Source organism: Narcine bancroftii, chromosome 5 (assembly GCF_036971445.1).
Source record: "Narcine bancroftii isolate sNarBan1 chromosome 5, sNarBan1.hap1, whole genome shotgun sequence".
In the NCBI taxonomy this organism is placed as follows: Eukaryota; Metazoa; Chordata; class Chondrichthyes; order Torpediniformes; family Narcinidae; genus Narcine; species Narcine bancroftii.
The window spans coordinates 69,401,908-69,421,541 of NC_091473.1; the positions used below are offsets into that span (position 1 = coordinate 69,401,908).

The following is a 19,634-nucleotide window of genomic DNA, read 5'->3' on the forward strand; positions in this document are numbered from 1 at the left end:
AAACAAGGGGAGGCAATACCAGAAATTGGAGAAGTCGATCTTGAAGCCATCTAGTTGGAGATTGCCAAGACATAGTATCAGGTTCTGTTCTTCCAATTTGCATGCGACTTTGATTTGACAGTACAGCAGGCCATGTATGGAAATGGTAAGTGGAATTGAAGTGGTTGGCCTCTAGGACATCCTCGAGTGAAGGTGCCCAATGAAATGATACCCCAATTTGCAATCCGTCTTCCCCAATGGAGAGGAGACCACACCTGGAACATTAGATGCAATGCAGATTTACAGGTGAAGCGTTTCCTTGCTTGGAAGGACAGTTTTTTTTTTTAAACTTTATTTATTCGTTCAAAATACAGATAATAAGTAACATATATAACAATAAACAAAGCATTAACGTTATATTTTATATATATATATAAAAAAAAGAGAAATTGGGGAAGTCGGGGTAGATTAGTGGGAAGGGCAATCCCTGTTGAAACTGGAGAGAGGAAGGAAGAAAAAGGTGCGTCTGATGGTAGGATCCAAAAATATAGTCAGCCACTGTTAAAATGGAAAGTTATAGTTGACTGAACACTTCAAGAAATTATAAATGAAGTATTGCTTTTAAATGCACAGCTGTATATTAACAGTGAGTAGCATGGTTAACGAAGAAGTTACTTCAACACAATTACAGTGCCAGTGACGTGAGCCGAATCAGACACTGTCTGTAAGAAGTTTGTACATTCTCCTCATAACCATGTGGATTTCCTCCGGGTGCTCCAGTTTCCTCCCATAATCTAAAGACAGAGGGGTTAGAGAAGTGGTTCTCAACCTTTTTCATTCCGCTCACATGTCACTTTAAATAATCCCTATGCCATCGGTTCTCTGTGATTAGTAAGGGATTGCTTAAAGTGGTATGTGGGTGGAAAGGGAAGGTTGGGAATCACTGCTCTAGTTCCAATTGTTACTGAAATATTTTGTTTGAGAAAAATTGTCATTGGCCCATTTCCTTTGCACATAACGAGTCAATTAAAAGAGTGGTTTTCAAACTTTCTTTTCACCCACATCCCACCTTAAGCAATCCTTTACTAATCACAGAGCACAGATGGCATAGGGATTACTTAAAGTGGTATGTGAGTGGAAAGTAAAAGGTTGAGAACCACTGGCTTAGAAGGTTAATTGGTTAAATGGGTGTATTTGGGTGGTGAGGGTTCATGGACCAGAAGGGGCTGTTACTATGCTATATCTCTAAAAAGTTCATAAATGACAAGAGTACACTTTTTTCAAATTAGTGATTCTAAATATTACATGACACATCAAGTGAATGAAGACTGGTTCTAGGCAAATATTCTTCAATAAAAACACTTGGAAGCAGACCTTAAATTAGTTTTGATCAAGGCACTTGGGTTATTTCAAAATATAATCAACAATATCTTTAACCACAATTCATTTAAAAACATTTGGAATGTGAATCTTCATCACTATTTGACAGACACAGAGGCTGAACTAAACTCCCCTTGAAAACCTTCTGAGCGACTAGAGAAACAGATAGGCAAAACAGAGGACAACCAACACAAGCAAGAATTTCAGCAATGCTGGCAAAGAGGCTGTTTGCTCACTATCTGAGGTGAGGCGCGTTTTAGTGGGCTTGATTGTGCGTTGCCACTGTGTCAGGATAGTTTCCCGAGCTTTCGGCCATTTTCCAGGGCCAGCCAATCGAAACTGGTAAGGTGAACAGGGGCCAAAGAAGACTTGAAATGCCAGCCTTGGATCATTGTAGAGCAACTTTTTTATGTTGGGTTTTACACCAATCAGCTCAGCCAACTCGTCCATGTATGGTATGAAATCAATTTGAATCGTGTGCCTTTGGGAGCTGAAGTACCTTTTGCAAAGAAAACGGAGCAGAATAAAAAAAATCAGTTTTCTGTCATGAAAATGTGTCATGAAATTTGTTGTTTTGCGGCAGCAGTATTGTGCTGAACAAGGCGCATAATTCCTAATAAATTACAATTCCATAAATACAAGATTAGAATCAAGTGAGGAGACAGCTTTGATTAGTGACTTAGGATTGCATTATGTCCACTATGGAAGATTACAGACAAAACAGTAGTTTTCAACAATGACAACAAATGAATTCGATCACATCTAGCAACCAACTCCTACATTTAATATGAATTTCACTGGAACATTTTCATGGATATGTAAACTGTAAAGTAATAATCAAAATCCTACATGTTACACAAAGAAAATTTACACTGATACATCGCCTGCGATATAACAAAACATGCCAAAAGATTGGAAAGCAGTCTTAGAGAACGGAATAAATAGATCAGGGCCTCAGGAGCAAATTTATCTCTATTTTCAAGTTTATCTCCCCTTACCTTATCATAGCAGATATTTGCTGCCTTACTTTAAGAAAAAAGTTATTAATTGCAAATGGAGAAAGCACTTGAGTAAATTGTTTCTGTTTCGTATAAATTCATTCTCAATGATAAAATGGGGCAAACAAATGCAGTGTCTCTTCTTGGTTTGAGTAGGTAGGGATATGAGAAGGCTGGAGGGATAGAATGAAGGAAAGCACAATGATAGAGGAAGATTAAAAATAAGTTAAAATGGTAAAAAAAATATGCTGACATAGAAACAATAGGCTTGAAAGCTGCTTGAATTTAGAAATTGTTCGAGAGATAGGAGAAGGCTCCCATGGGCTGCTTGGCCACTGGAATCCTACCAGATGTGGTGTAATACCTTTTGGCCATTTCTTCTTTTTTCTTCAATATCTCTGCCATCATGTTATCAAAGCAAGGCAGTTTAGCCAAACCTACAAAACAAAGTAGTAGAATTATGTTTACCTCATTGAATAATCTAAATGTAAATGCAGTAAAGTGCTGAACATGTTCCCAGACACTTCAACCTCTCCCCACCCCTTTTGTTAATTGTGATTTTTCTCATCTGTTCATCTCTCCCCACCCACCGTCAGAGACCCCTGACACTTTCTCCTGCAACTTCAGGAAGTACAAAGCTTGCTCTCATACCTCCTCCCTCATCACCACCCAAGGACCTAAATGGTCCACACGAGGCAAAAATTCATGTGCACCGCCCCAGAAATTAGTGTTTAACTTCAGATTCCAGCATCTGCAGTGTCCAGTCTGTCTCTGGAATTTAAAAAGGATATTTCCCTGAGATCACTGCTGCACACATTAGCCCTGAATGCATCAAGGGGCTTGCCGCTCTGATGGAATGGGTTTGGCAGTAGGTGAGGCCAGATAATCCCTCCTTGCCACGACCCCCCCCCCCACCCCCGTTCCACTATAGCCAAGCCATTTGCAAGCATTCAAAACAGTCCCTGAACTTGGGGAGAGGGTGGGTTGTGAATGGCTTTGACCACCATTAAAATAAGTTAAATATTACACATATTGACAAAGTATTCAATAACTTAAAGAGTCAAAAACAAAAAAATGTTCATATTTAGTAATAATTGAGCACATTTTGATTTAGTGAATTAAATCAAATTTTAAAAAAACTTAACGAGTAATCACCCCTAGGTGTCCACTCAGACCTGGATCCTTGGTTCGATCTCTGATTTCACTGCATAAAACTTGTTCTGTTTGCTGCATTCTCCCTGCCTGCTTAAATGGGTGATGCTTTATAGAATTCTATTGGTCCCAAACTAGGGAGGGAAAATAATTTCCCACTGCTGAGAGTTCAGGAAAGCATATCTTAAGAACAAGATTTACGTTTTCCAATTACAATAGCAACTACACTTTAAAACACTCAAAAGGCTATAAAGCACTTTGAGATGTGTGGAGGGTGCAGTAAATTCAGAGCCCTAATGATGCATTTTATAACCATGATAATTGCTGATTCAGTCACTGATATAACAAGAATAATGGGGCAGAAGTAATCATTTTGGGACTTATCCTCATTGTCTACTCTGGTGCTGCCTCATGCACCCATGATGACTTTATCCATTTTGCCACCAACTTCCATTCTGATCTCAAACTCACTTGTTTCCATCTCTAGCAACACAATCCCCTTACTACGTGATCCCACCACCAATCACACCTTCCCTGCTTCACCCCTTTCCATCTTCGTAGAGACTGTTCCCTCTAGGATTCCCTCATCCACTCCTCCCTTCCAACCAGTTGCCTCCTTGGCACCTACCCCTGTGACCGCAGAAGGTGCTCCACTTGCACCTACACCTCCTCCCTCACCAGCATTAGGGGTCCCAAACATGACTTCTGAAACTGCTGCATCCAATGCTTCCATTGTGGTGTCTATATTGGAGAGACTGGATGTAGACTGAGAGGTCCTGTCGTTGATCCCCAGTGGCCACCCATTTCAATTCCCTTCCCCATTCCCTTGCCAACACATCTGTCCATAGTCTCATGCACTGCCAGACTGAGGCCACCTACAAATTGGAGGAACAACACCTCCAACTGGATGGCATCAACATAGACTCCTCTAGATCCCATTAGCACCCACCCATCTTTCCTTATGTCTCCTTTCCTCTAGCGCTCTCTCTTTCCTTTTCCCTCAGTCTCCTTTTCTCTTAGCTCTGCTCCCATTTTGCTTCTTCTAGCTATCCATCCTGTAAGGTGATGATGGTTCCTTTCAGTCAATTTGTGGGGTTTGATATGGAGTGGTTATACAGGCTGATCCTTGATAGGTCCTGCTTGCCACATACTTGGCAGATGAGGCTTGAAGGGGCAACAAGGGCAGGAGCTCAGTTATGCGCTTCTTGTGCCTTTCCTCTGCTGCCTCTGAGCTTTTTCTCGGCAGCATCTACATCTTTTCTGATGGCGTTCCTCCACTGTGAGTGACATTAGCCAGATCCTCCCATGTTGATGGGGCAATGTCAGCTTTCTTGAAGCTCTTGTGCAGAACATTCTTGTACAATAGTCGCTGGCCTCCTCATGTTCGGGTACCATTGGACAGTTGGTCATACAAGATAACCTTGGACAATCTTCTGTCAGGCATTCTGACAACATATCCTGACCAGTGCAGATGGGCTGACATCACTAAGGGTGAAACTACTGGAATTCTGGCTCGAGAAAGGACTTCTATATTGGAGACCTTATCTCACCAGGTGATCTTCATCAGAGAACGTAAATGATTCTGATATGGGCACCCTGTCTCACATCCATATAGCAAGGCTGATAGGACAACGGCCCTGTACACCTTGCACTTGGTGGCCAACCTGATGTTCTGTGACCAAACCCGATCTTACAGCTGACCAAAGGCACAGAAGATCTTTCTAGTTCTTGACTCAATCTCTACATCTAGAGAAGCTAAGGATGTGATTGTGTTGCCCACATAGCAAAACTTGTTGGCAGCATTGACACGAGGGTTATCATTGAGGACAGTTAGTTTTTCGAGGTTTGAGCCAAGGGCTAGTTGATACAAAATTTTTGTCTTTTTCAGGCTGATTGTCAATCTGTAGCTCTTAGCAGCACCGGCAAAGCAACTGGTGATCTCTTGCTAGTTTTCGAGAGAGTGGGCAACCACTGCACAGTCACCAGCAAACTGTAGCTCAATGTCCTTGACTTTTGTTTTTTTCTCAGTCTTGTGAGGTTGAGGAGCCCGCCATCAGCCTCGTTTATAGGAAGACTCCTAACTTCAGGTCTGATGTAGCATCCTGAAGATCAGCAGCAAAGAATAGTCAAAACAGAGTAGGAGCCAAAACACAACCCTGTTTTATTTGTTACCGATAGGAAATGGGTCTGGCAACTCACCACACATATTGATGCAGCCTTCTATACCTTCATGAAACTATGATGTTGGTTAGGTGTGTGGGGGGGAGGGGGGGGGGAATTGAATTTTGATAAGAGCTTCCACAGGCCATCTCTAGCAACAGTGTCAAACACTTTGGTTAGATCAACAAATGTGACATAGAGACTTCTCTGCTGCTCAACACTTTTCTCTTGGAGCTGTCTCAGTAAGAAGATCATATCTACTGTACTACAGCCTGTTTGAAAACCACACTGGCTTTCTGGAAAAATGTTGTCAGACACCAAACATCTAAGGATGATCTTTGGAGACATTTTCCTGCAACTGACAGAAGAGAAATGCCAGGACAATTGCTACAATCTCTCATCTCCCTTGTTCTTGTAGATGGTAATGAATGAAGCATATTTGAAGTTTTGTGGTAGTTCTGCAGCTCCCCACAACTTTGTGAACAGCTGGTGCAGGCATAACATCAGTGCGTTACCACCATACTGGTAGATCTCAGCCGCAATACCGTCAAGCCCTGGTGCTTTGTTGGATTTTAGCTCTTTGATAGCTTTGATGACCTTGTGAAGAGTAGGCTCAAACAATATAGGTTGAGGGTGTACTCTACCCAGTGCTTTGTCGGTGATGGTTCCTGGTCAATTCAACAGCTCGTAGACGTGTTCTTGCCATCTTTTCATGTGCTTTGACTTCTCAGTGAAGATAGATATACTGTCTTTGCTCAGGAGTTGTGAGGTACCTTGCTTTGATGGACCATGCACAACCTTGATTGCTTCATAGAAGCTTCATTACAGTCAGTGAAGGCTTGTTTGCCCACCACTGGTCTTTTACAGCACTGAGATACCACTGCAAAGTTGATTTTGCACTCAAAAAGGCACATTTTTTGGAATTTGAGTTTGGGTGTTGAAGAAGAGCTTGGCGTTCAACTGCCTTAGCTCTTAGATTGTCTTGCGGAGATTGGTTGTTCTCATCAAACCAGTCCTGATGCTTGTGCTGGACATTCCCCAAGGTGTCCTGGTCAGTGCTGTAGATCGTTTCTTTGAAAGCATTCCAGTGCTCAGTAATATCATCTGGTGGATTCTCAATCAGTCTGCTTAGCACATTTTCCATGGAGGATTTCAGGGCATCAACACTTTCACAGTGTTCCAATTTGGTGATGTTCAGCTTTTTGGATGATTTGGCAGCCATCAGTCTACGTGTAAGTTTGATCGATAAACATAGATCCAACCACACCATTTGATGATCAGCTGAAGCCTCAGCTCCACAGTTAACTCTGGTGATACGAATGTCAGAGATGTCTTGTTGTCGGGTGATGACATAGTCACACCAGGCCATACAGCGGACTCCTTGCCAACCTGAGCATTAGTCTCCCAGCAACAGCAGCTTATGGGAAGTTGTCATATTACTGATGGTGGTTTTCAGATCACTATAAAATGCCTCCTTGACCTCACTGGGATTAGTCAGAGTTGGGACATAAACTTTGACTAAGGTAAGGTGGCGGTTTGCTTGCAGAGGTATACACAAGGTCTGGATTCGAGCATTTACAGTAACAGGCAGGGTTGGTAGCTTTGCTGAGAGGCAGTTCTTGATAGCCAAGCACACACCAGCTTCTCCTTTTTCCTTTCTTTGGGCCTGCCAGACAAGAAGAATGTGTACGCTCCTTTCTCTTCACACAGTGCACCCTCTCCAGCGAGTCAAGTTCCTGGAGAGCAGCAATGTCCACTCTGTAGTCCTTGAGCACATGAGCAACAAGTGCAGTACGTCTCTCTGGGCGATCAGAAATAGCATTGTCCAATAGAGTTGGTATATTCTATGAGGCGATGATCAGATTCTACTTGTGATTCTTACCATATTGTGTTGGACAACCCACCAGCCATGGCAAACTGGCCAGGTTGGTGTGAGCAGGCTTTGTTTGAACCACCTTTTCTTGGCCTTTCACTTATTGTTGGGTGAGCAGTGCCTCCCTAAACAGGGCTGCTCAGATGTAGAGGGCCTTGCCTCATTGGATCTCCACCCTGGTGGGGGAACCGGTTTATTTTCCGACCATGTGTCTGTTAGTACCAGGTTACATGGTACCACTAGCAATTAGACCCCTCCACAGACCCCCAAACAATCCCTTCCCCATTTCCCCTCTTTTCCCATTCATTCTGATTAACACCTTTTGTCTGTTGGATTGTACTCCTCCTCCTGCCCTTTTTCCCTCCTCAGCTTTTTAATTCAGACACCTGCCTGCTTTTTATTCATAACTTGAAGAAGGACTCAGCCCCGAAACAGTTATATATCTTTATCTCCTATGGATGCTGCGAGATCCACTGAGTTCCTCCAGACTTTCTGTGCTTGAGCTACAATCACTTATTCACTTGTTTCATTTATCCACAATACCCTGTCCAACAAGGAAATATGCTTAAACCAGGTGCGGCCCTTTCCTCCTTGGTGCTGACTGCGCAGTGAACCCCCATGGAGACAGACGAACCAACGTGAACTTATGTGGGTATCCCAGCTCTTGGGCTGAACTGAATGTTCAATGTTGCATTGAATTGGTTGAATTTTAATTGTACTTTAATTCTGTTCTACCTGGAATCAAATCATTAGGTATATAGTGTGACGATCAATTATACACTGGCCACTCTTTGAATTCAGTACATTAACTGGAATTCCTTTTTTCGTATTAAGCTAAGAAATCAGAATGAAGGGCCCATGCCCAGGAAGAATTAAAACAAATAAAAAATGCAGGTAGTAGTAGGATGAGTGGCAATTTTCACCTCCATTTCCCTTACCGATATTTGGTGACTTATTCTCCCTCTGAAATTTCCGCTCCAAAATAATCCACCAGCCAGCCATCAGCAGAGACAACACTTAACTAATTAGTCTGGGACGGATTACATGTCACACACTGTTGACCAATTTCAAAGGAAAATGCAGCAAACAATCAGATTAAATTTTCACACAGTAAAATATTAACTTGAGATGCTGTTGAGGAGATGCAGGTTGTCAAGAAGATAGGATCTCAACAAGAAAACTACCTCAGTAATGACAATCCACACAATGCATGTTACTGCTATTTTCAAAAAAGGTTTACATACCTTTAAAAACCCTTGTAGCCCAACGGGCCTGCAGTTCAGATATTGGCATGATGGCTCCAAGTGGCTGGATAAGACCAATAATTGCCAAGGTCTTTTGCTCTAATTGAGGTGGAAAGACATATTTATAGAGAAAGACATTGTTTCTGTCGACTTTAATGACAGACTCATCCAGAAATGGGAAAGCAAAAATATATCCTGTTGCAAAAATAACAGCATCAACATCTTCCACTGTGCCATCTTCAAATACAGCTGCAGATTCAGTAAATTGCTTCACATTAGGTTTCACAAGAATGCCTCCAGAAATGATGCGATTTGGTAAGTCATCATTAATCATTGGATGTTGGCTGCAGAAACTGGAAGAGTGATAACATCCCATCTACAATGACTGGAATACATTTGTGTTAAATTTTCAGATGATACAAATGATTGATGAAATAAAGTACCAGCATGAGCTAATAAAACAAAAGCAAAGGGATTTTGTCTCTGGAGAATAACAGGAGGGAAGTACCCTTGTGATTCTCCCAACTGGTGAAAACATGGGTAATGGGAAGAGCATGGACATGCTTTATTAGAAGAACTGTGGACATTGGAACTCAGTAGATTGGAGAGCAAGATGAAACTTCGGTTGTACACTCTCACAGATGGCCAGCTTTGGATTTGACTGTTTTGGCAATTAATGCAAAAAAAAAACTACCTATCAGATTGCACTGCTCAATTACACCCATGTGACAAATTAACCTACTAACCCTGCACATCTTTGGAATATGGGAGGAAACCAGAACACCCAGAGGAAACCTATGCAGTCACAGGGAGAATGTACAAACTCCTTACAGATAGCACCAGATTTAAACCTAGGTAGAAAATTAGTAAAGGTTCTGTTTAATTAAATGACCAGAGTTGACATGAAAAGCTGTGCTTAAAAGTGAAGTTTAATTGGAAGAGGAAAAATTGGCCTGGATGCCCATGGCATGGAAAATATTCATACTCAGAACATTGGACTGGCCTTTGCTACATATTCCTATCATTCCTAGTTTTCAGATATTCAGGATCTTCCCAGCATAGTAGTTATCTTCCATGAAATGGAGAAATAAGTGTACAATGTATGTATCATGAAGGCAATTTTGTGAATGAGCTGGTCGCTGAAAAGCTGTGTTTAAATTCTGCCAATATATAGGTGAAAATAAAATCTTACTACATCGACAAACTGCAATTACATGGATAAAATTTAAATGTAGAAAAACTCTAAAATAAAACATAAAATACTTAGGAACTCAGGCAGCATCCATGAAGATGGTAAATGAGGTAATGTTCAAGGTTGATGTCAAGTCATCAGTTTGATGAACTTTCTCTCCTGTGAAGATATCCAGGTCAAGAATACAACTTTGAATGGAAAAGAATGTACAAGTACATAGAGCTGATCTGAGTATTAAAGCATTTTTCTCTAGCTGTTTTCAGGCGGAATCGCCTGGGGAATGTGGCTCCGGAGCAGGCTCCAAGTGTCTGTGAAGAGACGTTCAGGTGCCTTCTGAAAGGTCTGAAGGGGGAGAGGGGCCACAGAGCAAATGCTGGCTCCAAGCAGGGACAGCAGTCTGACAGCTCGTCTTCCCACTGCCTGACAGCCCCCTCCCCGTTGCCTGACAGCCCCCACCTTGCTGCTTGAAGCCCCCCGGCATGGGACTGCAGGGCTGGGGTGGCCGACTGGGGAATACGGGGCTGGGGTGGCCCGGGGGGGGGAGGGGAGTATGGGGCTGGGGCGCTGGGGAGGGGGGAATATGGGGCTGGGGCAGCCGTGGGGGAGGCGGGGGGGGTGGAGTGCGGGGCTGGGGCGGCCGGGGGAGTATGGGGCTGGGTTGGCCGTCCCCAAGAATCCTGACTTATCGAAAGCTCTCTCCTTTTAAATTTAGCGGGATTTAGTGTGCGTGCATAAGCCCCGCAGTCTGCCGCCAGCCACCCCAGCCCTGTAGTCCCCTGTCTGCCACCTCAGCCCAGTAGTCCCATGCCAGGGGACTGTCAGGCAGCGGGGAGGGTAGGTGTCTGCAGCGGGGAGGGTAGGTGTCTGCAGCGGGGAGGGTAGGTGTCTGCAGCGGGGAGGGTAGGTGTCTGCAACGGGGAGGGTAGGTGTCTGCAGCGGAGAGGGTAGGTGTCGGCAGCGGGACTGTCAGTGGGTCTCCAGGTGATTGTCAACAGCCTTCCCGATGCTAGGCACCTGAAAGCTGCGCAGCTTTGCGCTGCTTTCAGGTGCAATGGTGGATTCTCAGAGCAGGATATTAGACCTACAGGAAAAGGGTTGGGTAGGTAAACCTCCTGGCTGGGTTCTCCACTTTCAGGTGGCCACCTGACAGCCGCATAGGAGTACAATAGGCTGCTTTACAGTCGGGTATTGTGGTCACCTGAAAGTGGCTTCTCTCTTCACAGATGGACCCTGGTGAATACTTCCCACATTTTCTGTTTTATTTGCAATGCTCCAGCAGCATTTGTTAAATAGTAAATCTTCCCAAAAATTTCCCACAAGCAAGATCAATGAAATGGGCAACCAAGGCATATTGAAAATAGAACAAGTGACCGAAAGTGCACAAAAAGAAAAGCGATCTTTCAAGAAGCAACTTCAAGAAAGACATAGATGAATGTGGATCACAATATTGATCCCTCCGAATAGGAAGCTGTCTGGTATTACATACCTGTGTCTTGGTTTCAAACCGAAGTTTACATGATCAAATCGTTTGTTTAAATCTCTCTCAATTAGCCAAGAAATGGTACTCAAAGCAAACAGATTATTGATGCGACGGTTATATATCATATCACCAGGGAATCCTTTTCCTGCCAAACGACTAACTATCCAAGCTCCCCTTTTTGTACTCAGAAACACCTGCAAGATATTTAAAGAATGCAAGAACAGTTAAATTTTAAAATTGGAATGCAGATCAACCCAATCAAAATTATATTACTTTCCTTCAAGAAAACCAATCATCTGCTTCCAGTGCAGGATAAAGAGTGAAATGAAGACCAATTGCATGAGGTTCTTCTCCTTCTTAATATGTTTTGCCTTCTAATTATTACATAGTCAGTTTCTTTCCAGATGAAATAATACAAAAACATCACAGAGAGGTAATGATTAATCCTTGCTTTATAGAAAAGTTGGCAGGGGTGTATGTAAATGTAGGATAAGATTCAAAGAGGCCATAATCACGTCCAGAAAGAAATTCAAAAGAAAATTTATTATCCAGGTGTTGTGCGTGTCAGTCAGAAGCAAACACACAAAACCAAAAGACTGTACAACAGGCTTTATTTGATGTAAAACTCCACAGAGCCAGCTGTGAGAGCGTGCCACTGTCCGCGGTGAACTCTGAGAGTGACTTTGAAGGGCCAGCTCAGGCTTATATCCTGGAGAGTGATTGACACCCGACCAGGTGGGCTTGGTCCATTCAGGTCAGCTGATTGACAGCCGGCCAGGTGTTGTCTTGTCCCCATGCTCTTCTGCAGGTACAGAGGTAGGCCAGTGGTGTATCACCCCCCCTTCTTTAAAATTGACTTGGGGGTGGGGAGTTGCAGTGAAAGCCCCAACATATACAATATTTACAAATTAAGACAGTCCGGTGGCCATCGGAGTCTCTGCGACTGTAGCAGAACTTGCTCCTGGTCACTGGTCGGTGAGGGTATGGGAGGGCTGGAGGCGGGCTGGAGCAGCTGGGGGGTAGTGCAGCGCGGAGTGGCTGGGGTCGAGTCGTGTGCATCGCATCGTATGTGCAGGAGGACAGGTTCATCCCCCACGGTTGTAGCAAATCCTTGGTGCCTAAAGAGGTCTTGAGTGCAGTGCGTCGGGCTGGTGGGGTCCTGGGCTGGAGGATGCTGTGTTGTGGTGGATACTCCTGCTGATGCCAGGTCCCTGGTTGAGATGGTGTCCTCCCTGCTGGTGCCGAACCTAACATACGCATAGTTGTGGAATACCTGCTCGACGAGGGGTTGAGCCCACATGTGTCTACGCAGGAGCACCGGTCCCGGGGACACGAGCCGTGCCAGGAGGGACGTTCCCGTCGCCAATCTCCTGGGGAATGAAAACAAGCATTCGTGAGGGGTTACATTGGTAGCCATGCACAGAAGTGACCGAATGGCACGGAGTGCCTCCGGAAGAGCATTCTGCCAGTACTCTATGGATTTAAGAACCAAAAGAACTGCCTTCCAGATCACTCCAATGTTGTCTTCCACTTGCCCATTACCTCTCGGGTTGTAACTAGTCGTGCAACTAGTCACGATGCCCCTTGATGTCAGGTACTGGTGCAGTTCCTCACTCATGAATCTCGACCCCTAGTCACTGTGGATAAATGAGGGGTAGCCAAACATGGTGAAAATCTGTGTCAGTGCCCTGATGATGGTGGCCATGAGGTCTCTGGGCAAGGATTGGCAAAGGTGAAGCGGGAGTACTCGTCTATGACCGTGAGGAAATAGACTTTGCGATTCGTGGACAGCAGGAGCCCCTTGAAATCCATGCCAAGGCGCTCGAAGGGCCTACTTCAGGCGGCTATTGCTTCCAGTCTGGCGTGAGGTGTGAGAAGAGGGCGGGAGGGGCAATGCGCAGGGTGGAGAGGCCACAGATTGGAGGGGGCTGGTTGGAAGGCCCGCTGTGGAGCGTGAGTGGGGGTTGGGGCCCACCGAAGGTGAGGGTGATGCTCTGCAGGTAGCACTGGAAGTCTAAGCCCATGAAGAGTTTGGGCAAGACCAGGAGCCTAAACCCAGTGTATTTCTCCCCCTCCCCCCCCCCCCCACCATAGTCAGATCAGCTGAGCTGCACCTGAGGGTTTTGATAGTCTGGTCCTTGGTGGTGAAGGTGATAGAGAAGGTGGTGGAGTGGATTTTTAGCTTTAGTGAGTGGACCACACTCAGGTGAATGAAACTCTCGATGCTGCCACTGTTGCCTGAGGTCGTGAGGAACGTTCCTGGTCAGGGTGGTGGCTGCTAGGACCATCTCGGGGTCCGAGTCATCATTACCCGATGGTGGAGGAAAGATGTGGTTGTTGGAGTCTACTGCAAACATTGTGAGTGGTGACTGTTGACCGGTGGTGCTCTCCGTAGTCGTGGGGTGCGGTGTGCAGCAGTTGGTGGCATCCAGAGGTGTGGAGTGCATCAGTAGGGTGGCCTGGTCAGTGCCCGTGTTGACCATGTCATAATTGCTGGAAGCCTGGGGGGGCCTTGGTGACAGCGGCATCCGCGTCAATCTGGCCCAAAGTTGGCGGCGCCAGGTGGGGGGTGAGGCATGGTCGGCCTTCTTTTCCGGAGTCGCTCGGTGTGACGGGGGAAGTGATGTCACTCCGCGGGCCATCGGGGAGGGTGACGTCATCACGGCCAGCGGAAGTAACATCATTCCATAGGCCGGAAGTGACGCTGTTGTAGTCTTCAGTGGGCGGCGCTGGCGAGAGCAAGGTCTGGGCCAGGCACATGGAGTGGACGTGGCGATTGTTGCCGGCGAGGCCGGAAGTTAGTCGCCGGGGCTGGGGGAGGCCAGAAGTGGCTGCGGGGACAATGGCGCCGCCCGGCCATCGCATGTGGTGGGGGTTGTGAAGGAGGGGGGAAGATTGTAGAGGGCCACTGAGCTGCCAATGGCTTTGAGAGGTACACCTTTGTGAAGTGGCCTTTCTTTCGAGCAATACTGGGATTTGACGGGCAGTTTTGGTGCAATCAGCGATTGGACCCACACCGGGACATACAGTACTTACAGGGGCGCCCACAGCAGCAAAGTTTTCTTCCCCAGCTTGATCCAGGACCACAGCAGCCGATTGTGCTGACCACGAGGAAGCCTGATGGAGCCTGGAATTGAAGGCTTCACTGTGAAGGGCAGCTGCCTCCAGGGTTCGAACTACCTACACTGTTTTGGCCAGTGAGTAGATATTTTCTTCCAGCAGCTTCTGCCTGGTGGCCCTTGCGCGTAGCCCTCGCACATAGGCGTCCCTGATCAGTCTCTTGACCTCCCTTTCACTTACCCCGGGTTCAGCCAGACAAGGTCAGGGCAACTCACGCAGGGCTCCCAGGTAGGACTCGGCCACCTCCCCGGGTTGTTGGGCTTAGATACTCAGGAGGTACCTTGCAAAGACCACATTTGTGGGAGGTTTGTACATAGCCTCAAGGGTGCTCATCGCTTCCAAGTACCCGGTACAGCCTTTGAGAGCCTGGAAGGCTCAGGGATCCAGCTTGGATCGGAGTAGGAAGAGTCTCTTTCGATCGGAGGCTAGGATGTCGTCGGTGTGTACCTCGATGGTCGGTTCGACCGTGTGCCTCCAGATCTTGAAGCATGTTTGTGCTTCTAGGTGGAGTGGGTTGATTTCAAGGCTCCCGGCGCTTTTTCATAGCAGCATGCAAAAAATTTTTGTCGAATAAATTGTGGTGCGCTATCGGTTAGAAGCAAACACACAAAACCAAACACACAAAACCAAAAGACTGTACAGCAGGTTTTATTCGACATAAAACTCCACAGAGCCAGTTGTGAGAGCTCTGAGAGTGACTTCGAAGGGCCGGCTCAGGCTTATATCCCAGAGGGTGATCGCCACCCGACCGGGTGGGGCTTGGTCCATTCAGGTCGGCTGATTGACAGCTGGCCAGGTGTTATCTTGTCCCCATGTTCTTCTGCAGGTACAGAGGTTGCCCCCTGCAGTAGGCCAGTGGTAGTAGGTAGTAACTGGGATGTGTAACATGTGACCACTGGAATAGATGAGACAAAAAAGCATAAGGCACAATGGGAGGAAGAAAGGAATAGGACATGTTTGGCAAAATGATTGAAGGAAAATAGTATAGGTGTGTAACAGTAAAAGAAATAGATCATTTAACTCATCAAGATTTTTTTCTAGGATTGGAAGGTTGTGGTGAATCTGTGACAAAATACTATACATCTACCTTTGCTCTAATCCATTAGTTTTCCTTGCTGGAAGGTTAATTGGTTACTTCCAATTGCTTCAAATGGAAAAGGGGTAAAGGGAGTTGATGGGGATGTGAGAATGAAAATTAAATTAGTGTGGAGAGTGTACATTATTGTGTATGAAATAATGACTGGAGCTGGCGGGTACAGTGAACCAAACAATAAACATTACTAAGTATAAATCATTAACATGGCAGGGAGGGGGAGAGAGAGAGAGAGAGAGTGAGTGAGAGAGTGAGAGAGTGAGAGAGTGAGAGAGTGAGAGAGAGACTGCAACTCGGCATCTGCTCTCTTCAGAGTACTCCACTCTAGTTGCCTCGCAGTACGTGCCCACGCACAGTGCACCCTTGTCGGTACGGAGGCTGCAGCGTGATTGCAGAGGAAGTGGAACAACTGATAGCAGTAGCTGTCTACATCCCCTTTCTTGACCCAACCCTCCCACACATCACATTAAGTACCTGCATTTACTAGTCCAATAATAAATATACAAAATATATACATCAACACAGTTCAGTCCTGGTACTTCGTGTTTGGTTTGCAAACATGCCCAGTCTGCATTTTGTAGAACCCATCTTTGGAGATGGAGGCTTGAGGCACATCGTCTGGACAATCTCTCTCATTTGCAGTTGTGGGGGCACTGTCCATATTGCTCATGTCTTCCTCTGGGGCTGTGGCTGGGTTTTCTGTGGTTCTGGGCTCATCAAGGAATACTGATCTATCTGGGTTTTGCGATGGGGGAGGTTATTTTACAGGGAGGATGTGCCTTCTGTTCCTCCTGTAGGTTTTCTCCCCTGAATGAATGAGGTATGACCTCGGCTCTTGGCAGCTTTGTTCCACTATGCCTGGGCGGTCGTATCCCTCTGGCATTTGAAGTCTGATGACCTGCCCTTCAGAAAGGAGCATGGGTGGTCTGCTGGTTTTGTCATTACATTTATTTTATGCCAACCACTTGTTTAGCATCTTGGCATTGACGTCCTGTGGGTCTTTGACATGAGGCTCTAGGAGCCTCCTTGCTACCAGAAGGATTGTCCTGGTTTGTCATGACATTAATCATTGCGCCGGTGAGCCTAGGGTGTTGTTCCGAGAGACATTCCTTAGATTGAACAGGCTGAGGAATACATCTGTCTTCTCTCTGTGGCAATGTTCCATGCGCTGTTTGTCGCTCCTTTCCGCTCTTTCAGCGAGCCCATTAGATTGGGGGTACTCGGGGCTGCTGGTAATCTGGGTAAAATCCCATGAAGAGGCAAAAATCATGAAATTTTTGGCTGGTGAACTGACTGCCATTGTCAGAGAGGAGTGCAAGCAGGGCTCCATGCACCGAGAAGTGGCGTTTGAGTTTCTTGGTGACTGCCTCTGAAGTGGTGACTTGTAGAAAGTCTACCTTGAACCAGTCAGAGTACGAGTCAATCAACACGAGGTAGTGTTGTCTGCACCATTCAAAGATGCTGGTTGCTACTGTCGAGCAGAGTAGGGTGGGCATGGGTGCAGCTGTAGTGGCTCGCTTTGTTGGTTAGACCTGGTACTGCTGCAGACCACACAGGACTGCACCTCTTCATCTATCTGGTTGGACATGTCTGGCCAGAAAACAATGTCTCTTGCCTTTTGTTGTGTTGCTTCCATGCCGGGCTGTCCTCTGTGCAGAATTTTTACGTACATGTTCTGCAGTGTAGTGGGGATAACTGCTCTCTGGTTTTCATAATTATCCCCTCGTCAATGATTAGTTCATCCTGGTAAGGAAAAAATGGTTGTATTGCCAGTAGTAGGCTGTGCTGCTTGGTTGGCCAGCACCTTAAATGAAGTTGCCCAAGCAGCTCAGGGTTTTGTCCTCTGCAGTATGCTTTCTCAGTTCATCAACTCGGGCTGAGGAGATGTAGCTCACTGTCATGACACCAAATGTATCTTCTTCCTTGGCCTGCCATATTGTGCACTTCCTGGGGGCTCGTGAAAGGGCATCCACTAGGTGCATTTCTTTGCCGCAGTTGTGAATTAGGGTGATGTGGTACTTTTGTAATCGAAGCATCATCCACTGAAGTCTTACCGGCGCTGCGTGGATGGGTTTGTTGATGATAGACACTAGGGGTAAATGGTTGGTTTCAATGCTAATCGGGCTGCCATAAGCATAATCATGGAATTTGGAGCAGGCGAACACCAAAGCCAGAAGCTCCTCCTCGATTTGAGCATACCTCGACTCGGTGTCTTAAGCAATCTGGACACATAAGCCACCCGTTTGCCATCTTACAAACACGCCGCACCTAGATCATACTGTGAAGCATTGCAGGTCAGCAGTGCGGGCCTAAGCACATCAAAATAGGAAAGGACTGGTGGGCAGGACTTATGTCACTTGAGGACCCCAAATGCGTCCTTCTGCTGCTGGAGCCAGATCCACTCAGTGTCCTTGTGGGTCAGCTATCGAAGTGGGGCTGTTAAGTTTGCTGGCATTGGGTATAAATTTACCCAGGTAGTTTACCATGTCCAGGAATTGCTGTAGAGACACCACATCCTTAGGTATTGGCATTGCACTGATGGCCCTCATTTTTGAAGGGTCCACCTTCAGCCCCTTTGCTAGTAAACATGTGAACTACGTAGCTGATGTGGCTGAGGCGGTACCTGCAATTGTTGGGGTTAAGCTGCAGGTTTACCTCCTGTGCTCAGTTGAACACCCTTCTCAGGTTTTCTTCGTGTTCTTCTTGCGAAGTTCCACCCACCAGTATATTGTCGATGGTCAATGATAATGCCACAGGGGTATCCAGTGAATATCTGTTGCACAGACCTCTGGAAAACTTCACCTGTTGAGTTAATGCTGAATGAGATTTCCCAGAACGAGTTCTTTACATCCAGGACCGAGAACACCATTGCACCGGCCATCTGTGTGGCCACTTCCTCTACTGTCCGCAAGGGGTGATGCGGTATCCTTAGGGCTGTGTTGCGGTCCCGTGGATTGATACAAATGTGGATTTCTTGACCATCCTTCTTCTTGGCGGCCACCATGGATGACACCCACTCTGTTGGTTCTGAGACTAAGGTTATGATGCCCAAATCCTGCATTCTGTCCAGTTTAGCTTTGACTCCTTCTTTCACAGCCATGGGGATGGCATGTGCTGGACGGACTACGAGATTCCCCTCACGCATCTCACCCATGTAAACAAATGTCCTCCCTCTCTCAATGGCTTCCGAGCCCGCAAAATTCAACAGAACGTACGGTCTGGTACAGCCACTAAAAAATGTCATACTCCTGTTTGAACAGGCCCCAGTTCTCGGCCATGTTTCCTTCGAAGTGGGGTCGGGACGTCTGAACACGTTAGCCATTTTGAGGTTTCAGAAACATGGTTTTAATTACTCGCTGTGGTTGTTCTTCAGTTGTTAGCCTTCACTTCTGACACTGTGTTCATGATTGTATCTGAAATAATGACTGAACCCGGCAGGTGCAGTGAACCAAACAATAAACTTTCCTAAGTATAAATCAAGCACAGCGGCATGCCTCGTGATGATGTGGGGTTAGACTCATAATCCCAATTCTCCTTGAAAAAGTTTAGAAAAAGTGATACAAAAGACTATAAAAGTTACAGAAACTATAAGGAATAACAGTCTGAAGACCCACCAAAGGATAAAGGCCTTACTGCAATACAAGAAATCGAGTTAGAAAAGGTACAAGAAGAGAGGCCTACCTCGAGAAAGGATCCTGGAGCTGTCAGTAAGGTAATATCCAAAGGAGAGAGAACCCGGGGTCACCTTGGACACTGCTGCTCAAGGTGTCCTCTGACAATGGCCACTGACATCTGCGCATGCGCAGAGCACATAAAAAAAGGAGGAAATTTAAAAAAAAAGATTGAAGACATACATAGCTCCAGCGATCAAGAAGAGGACCTGGAAAAGCAAAGGAAAGATCAAGAATGACCTACAATCATGAAAAAAGCAGAAAAAGGTGCAGAAGCTTCTTTATCTTTTGG

At 45.9% G+C, this 19,634-nt stretch overlaps 1 protein-coding gene across 5 annotated transcripts in view; it reads right to left on the bottom strand.

The window, feature by feature from the left end:
• Nucleotides 1-314: 314 nt before the first annotated feature.
• LOC138763499 (flavin-containing monooxygenase 5-like) overlaps nt 315-19,634 on the bottom strand; it is a 72,944-nt gene continuing 53,624 nt past the window's right edge. For 4 of the 5 annotated variants that reach the window (XM_069937764.1, XM_069937763.1, XM_069937762.1 and 1 more), the window contains 4 exons: nt 11,465-11,652; nt 8,787-9,139; nt 2,722-2,794; nt 315-1,858 (listed from right to left, as the gene is read on the bottom strand). In XM_069937764.1, coding sequence (XP_069793865.1) covers nt 1,513-1,858; nt 2,722-2,794; nt 8,787-9,139; nt 11,465-11,652 — 960 coding nt within the window. In that variant the 3' untranslated portion in view covers nt 315-1,512. The other variant, XM_069937766.1, reaches the window with a different exon arrangement.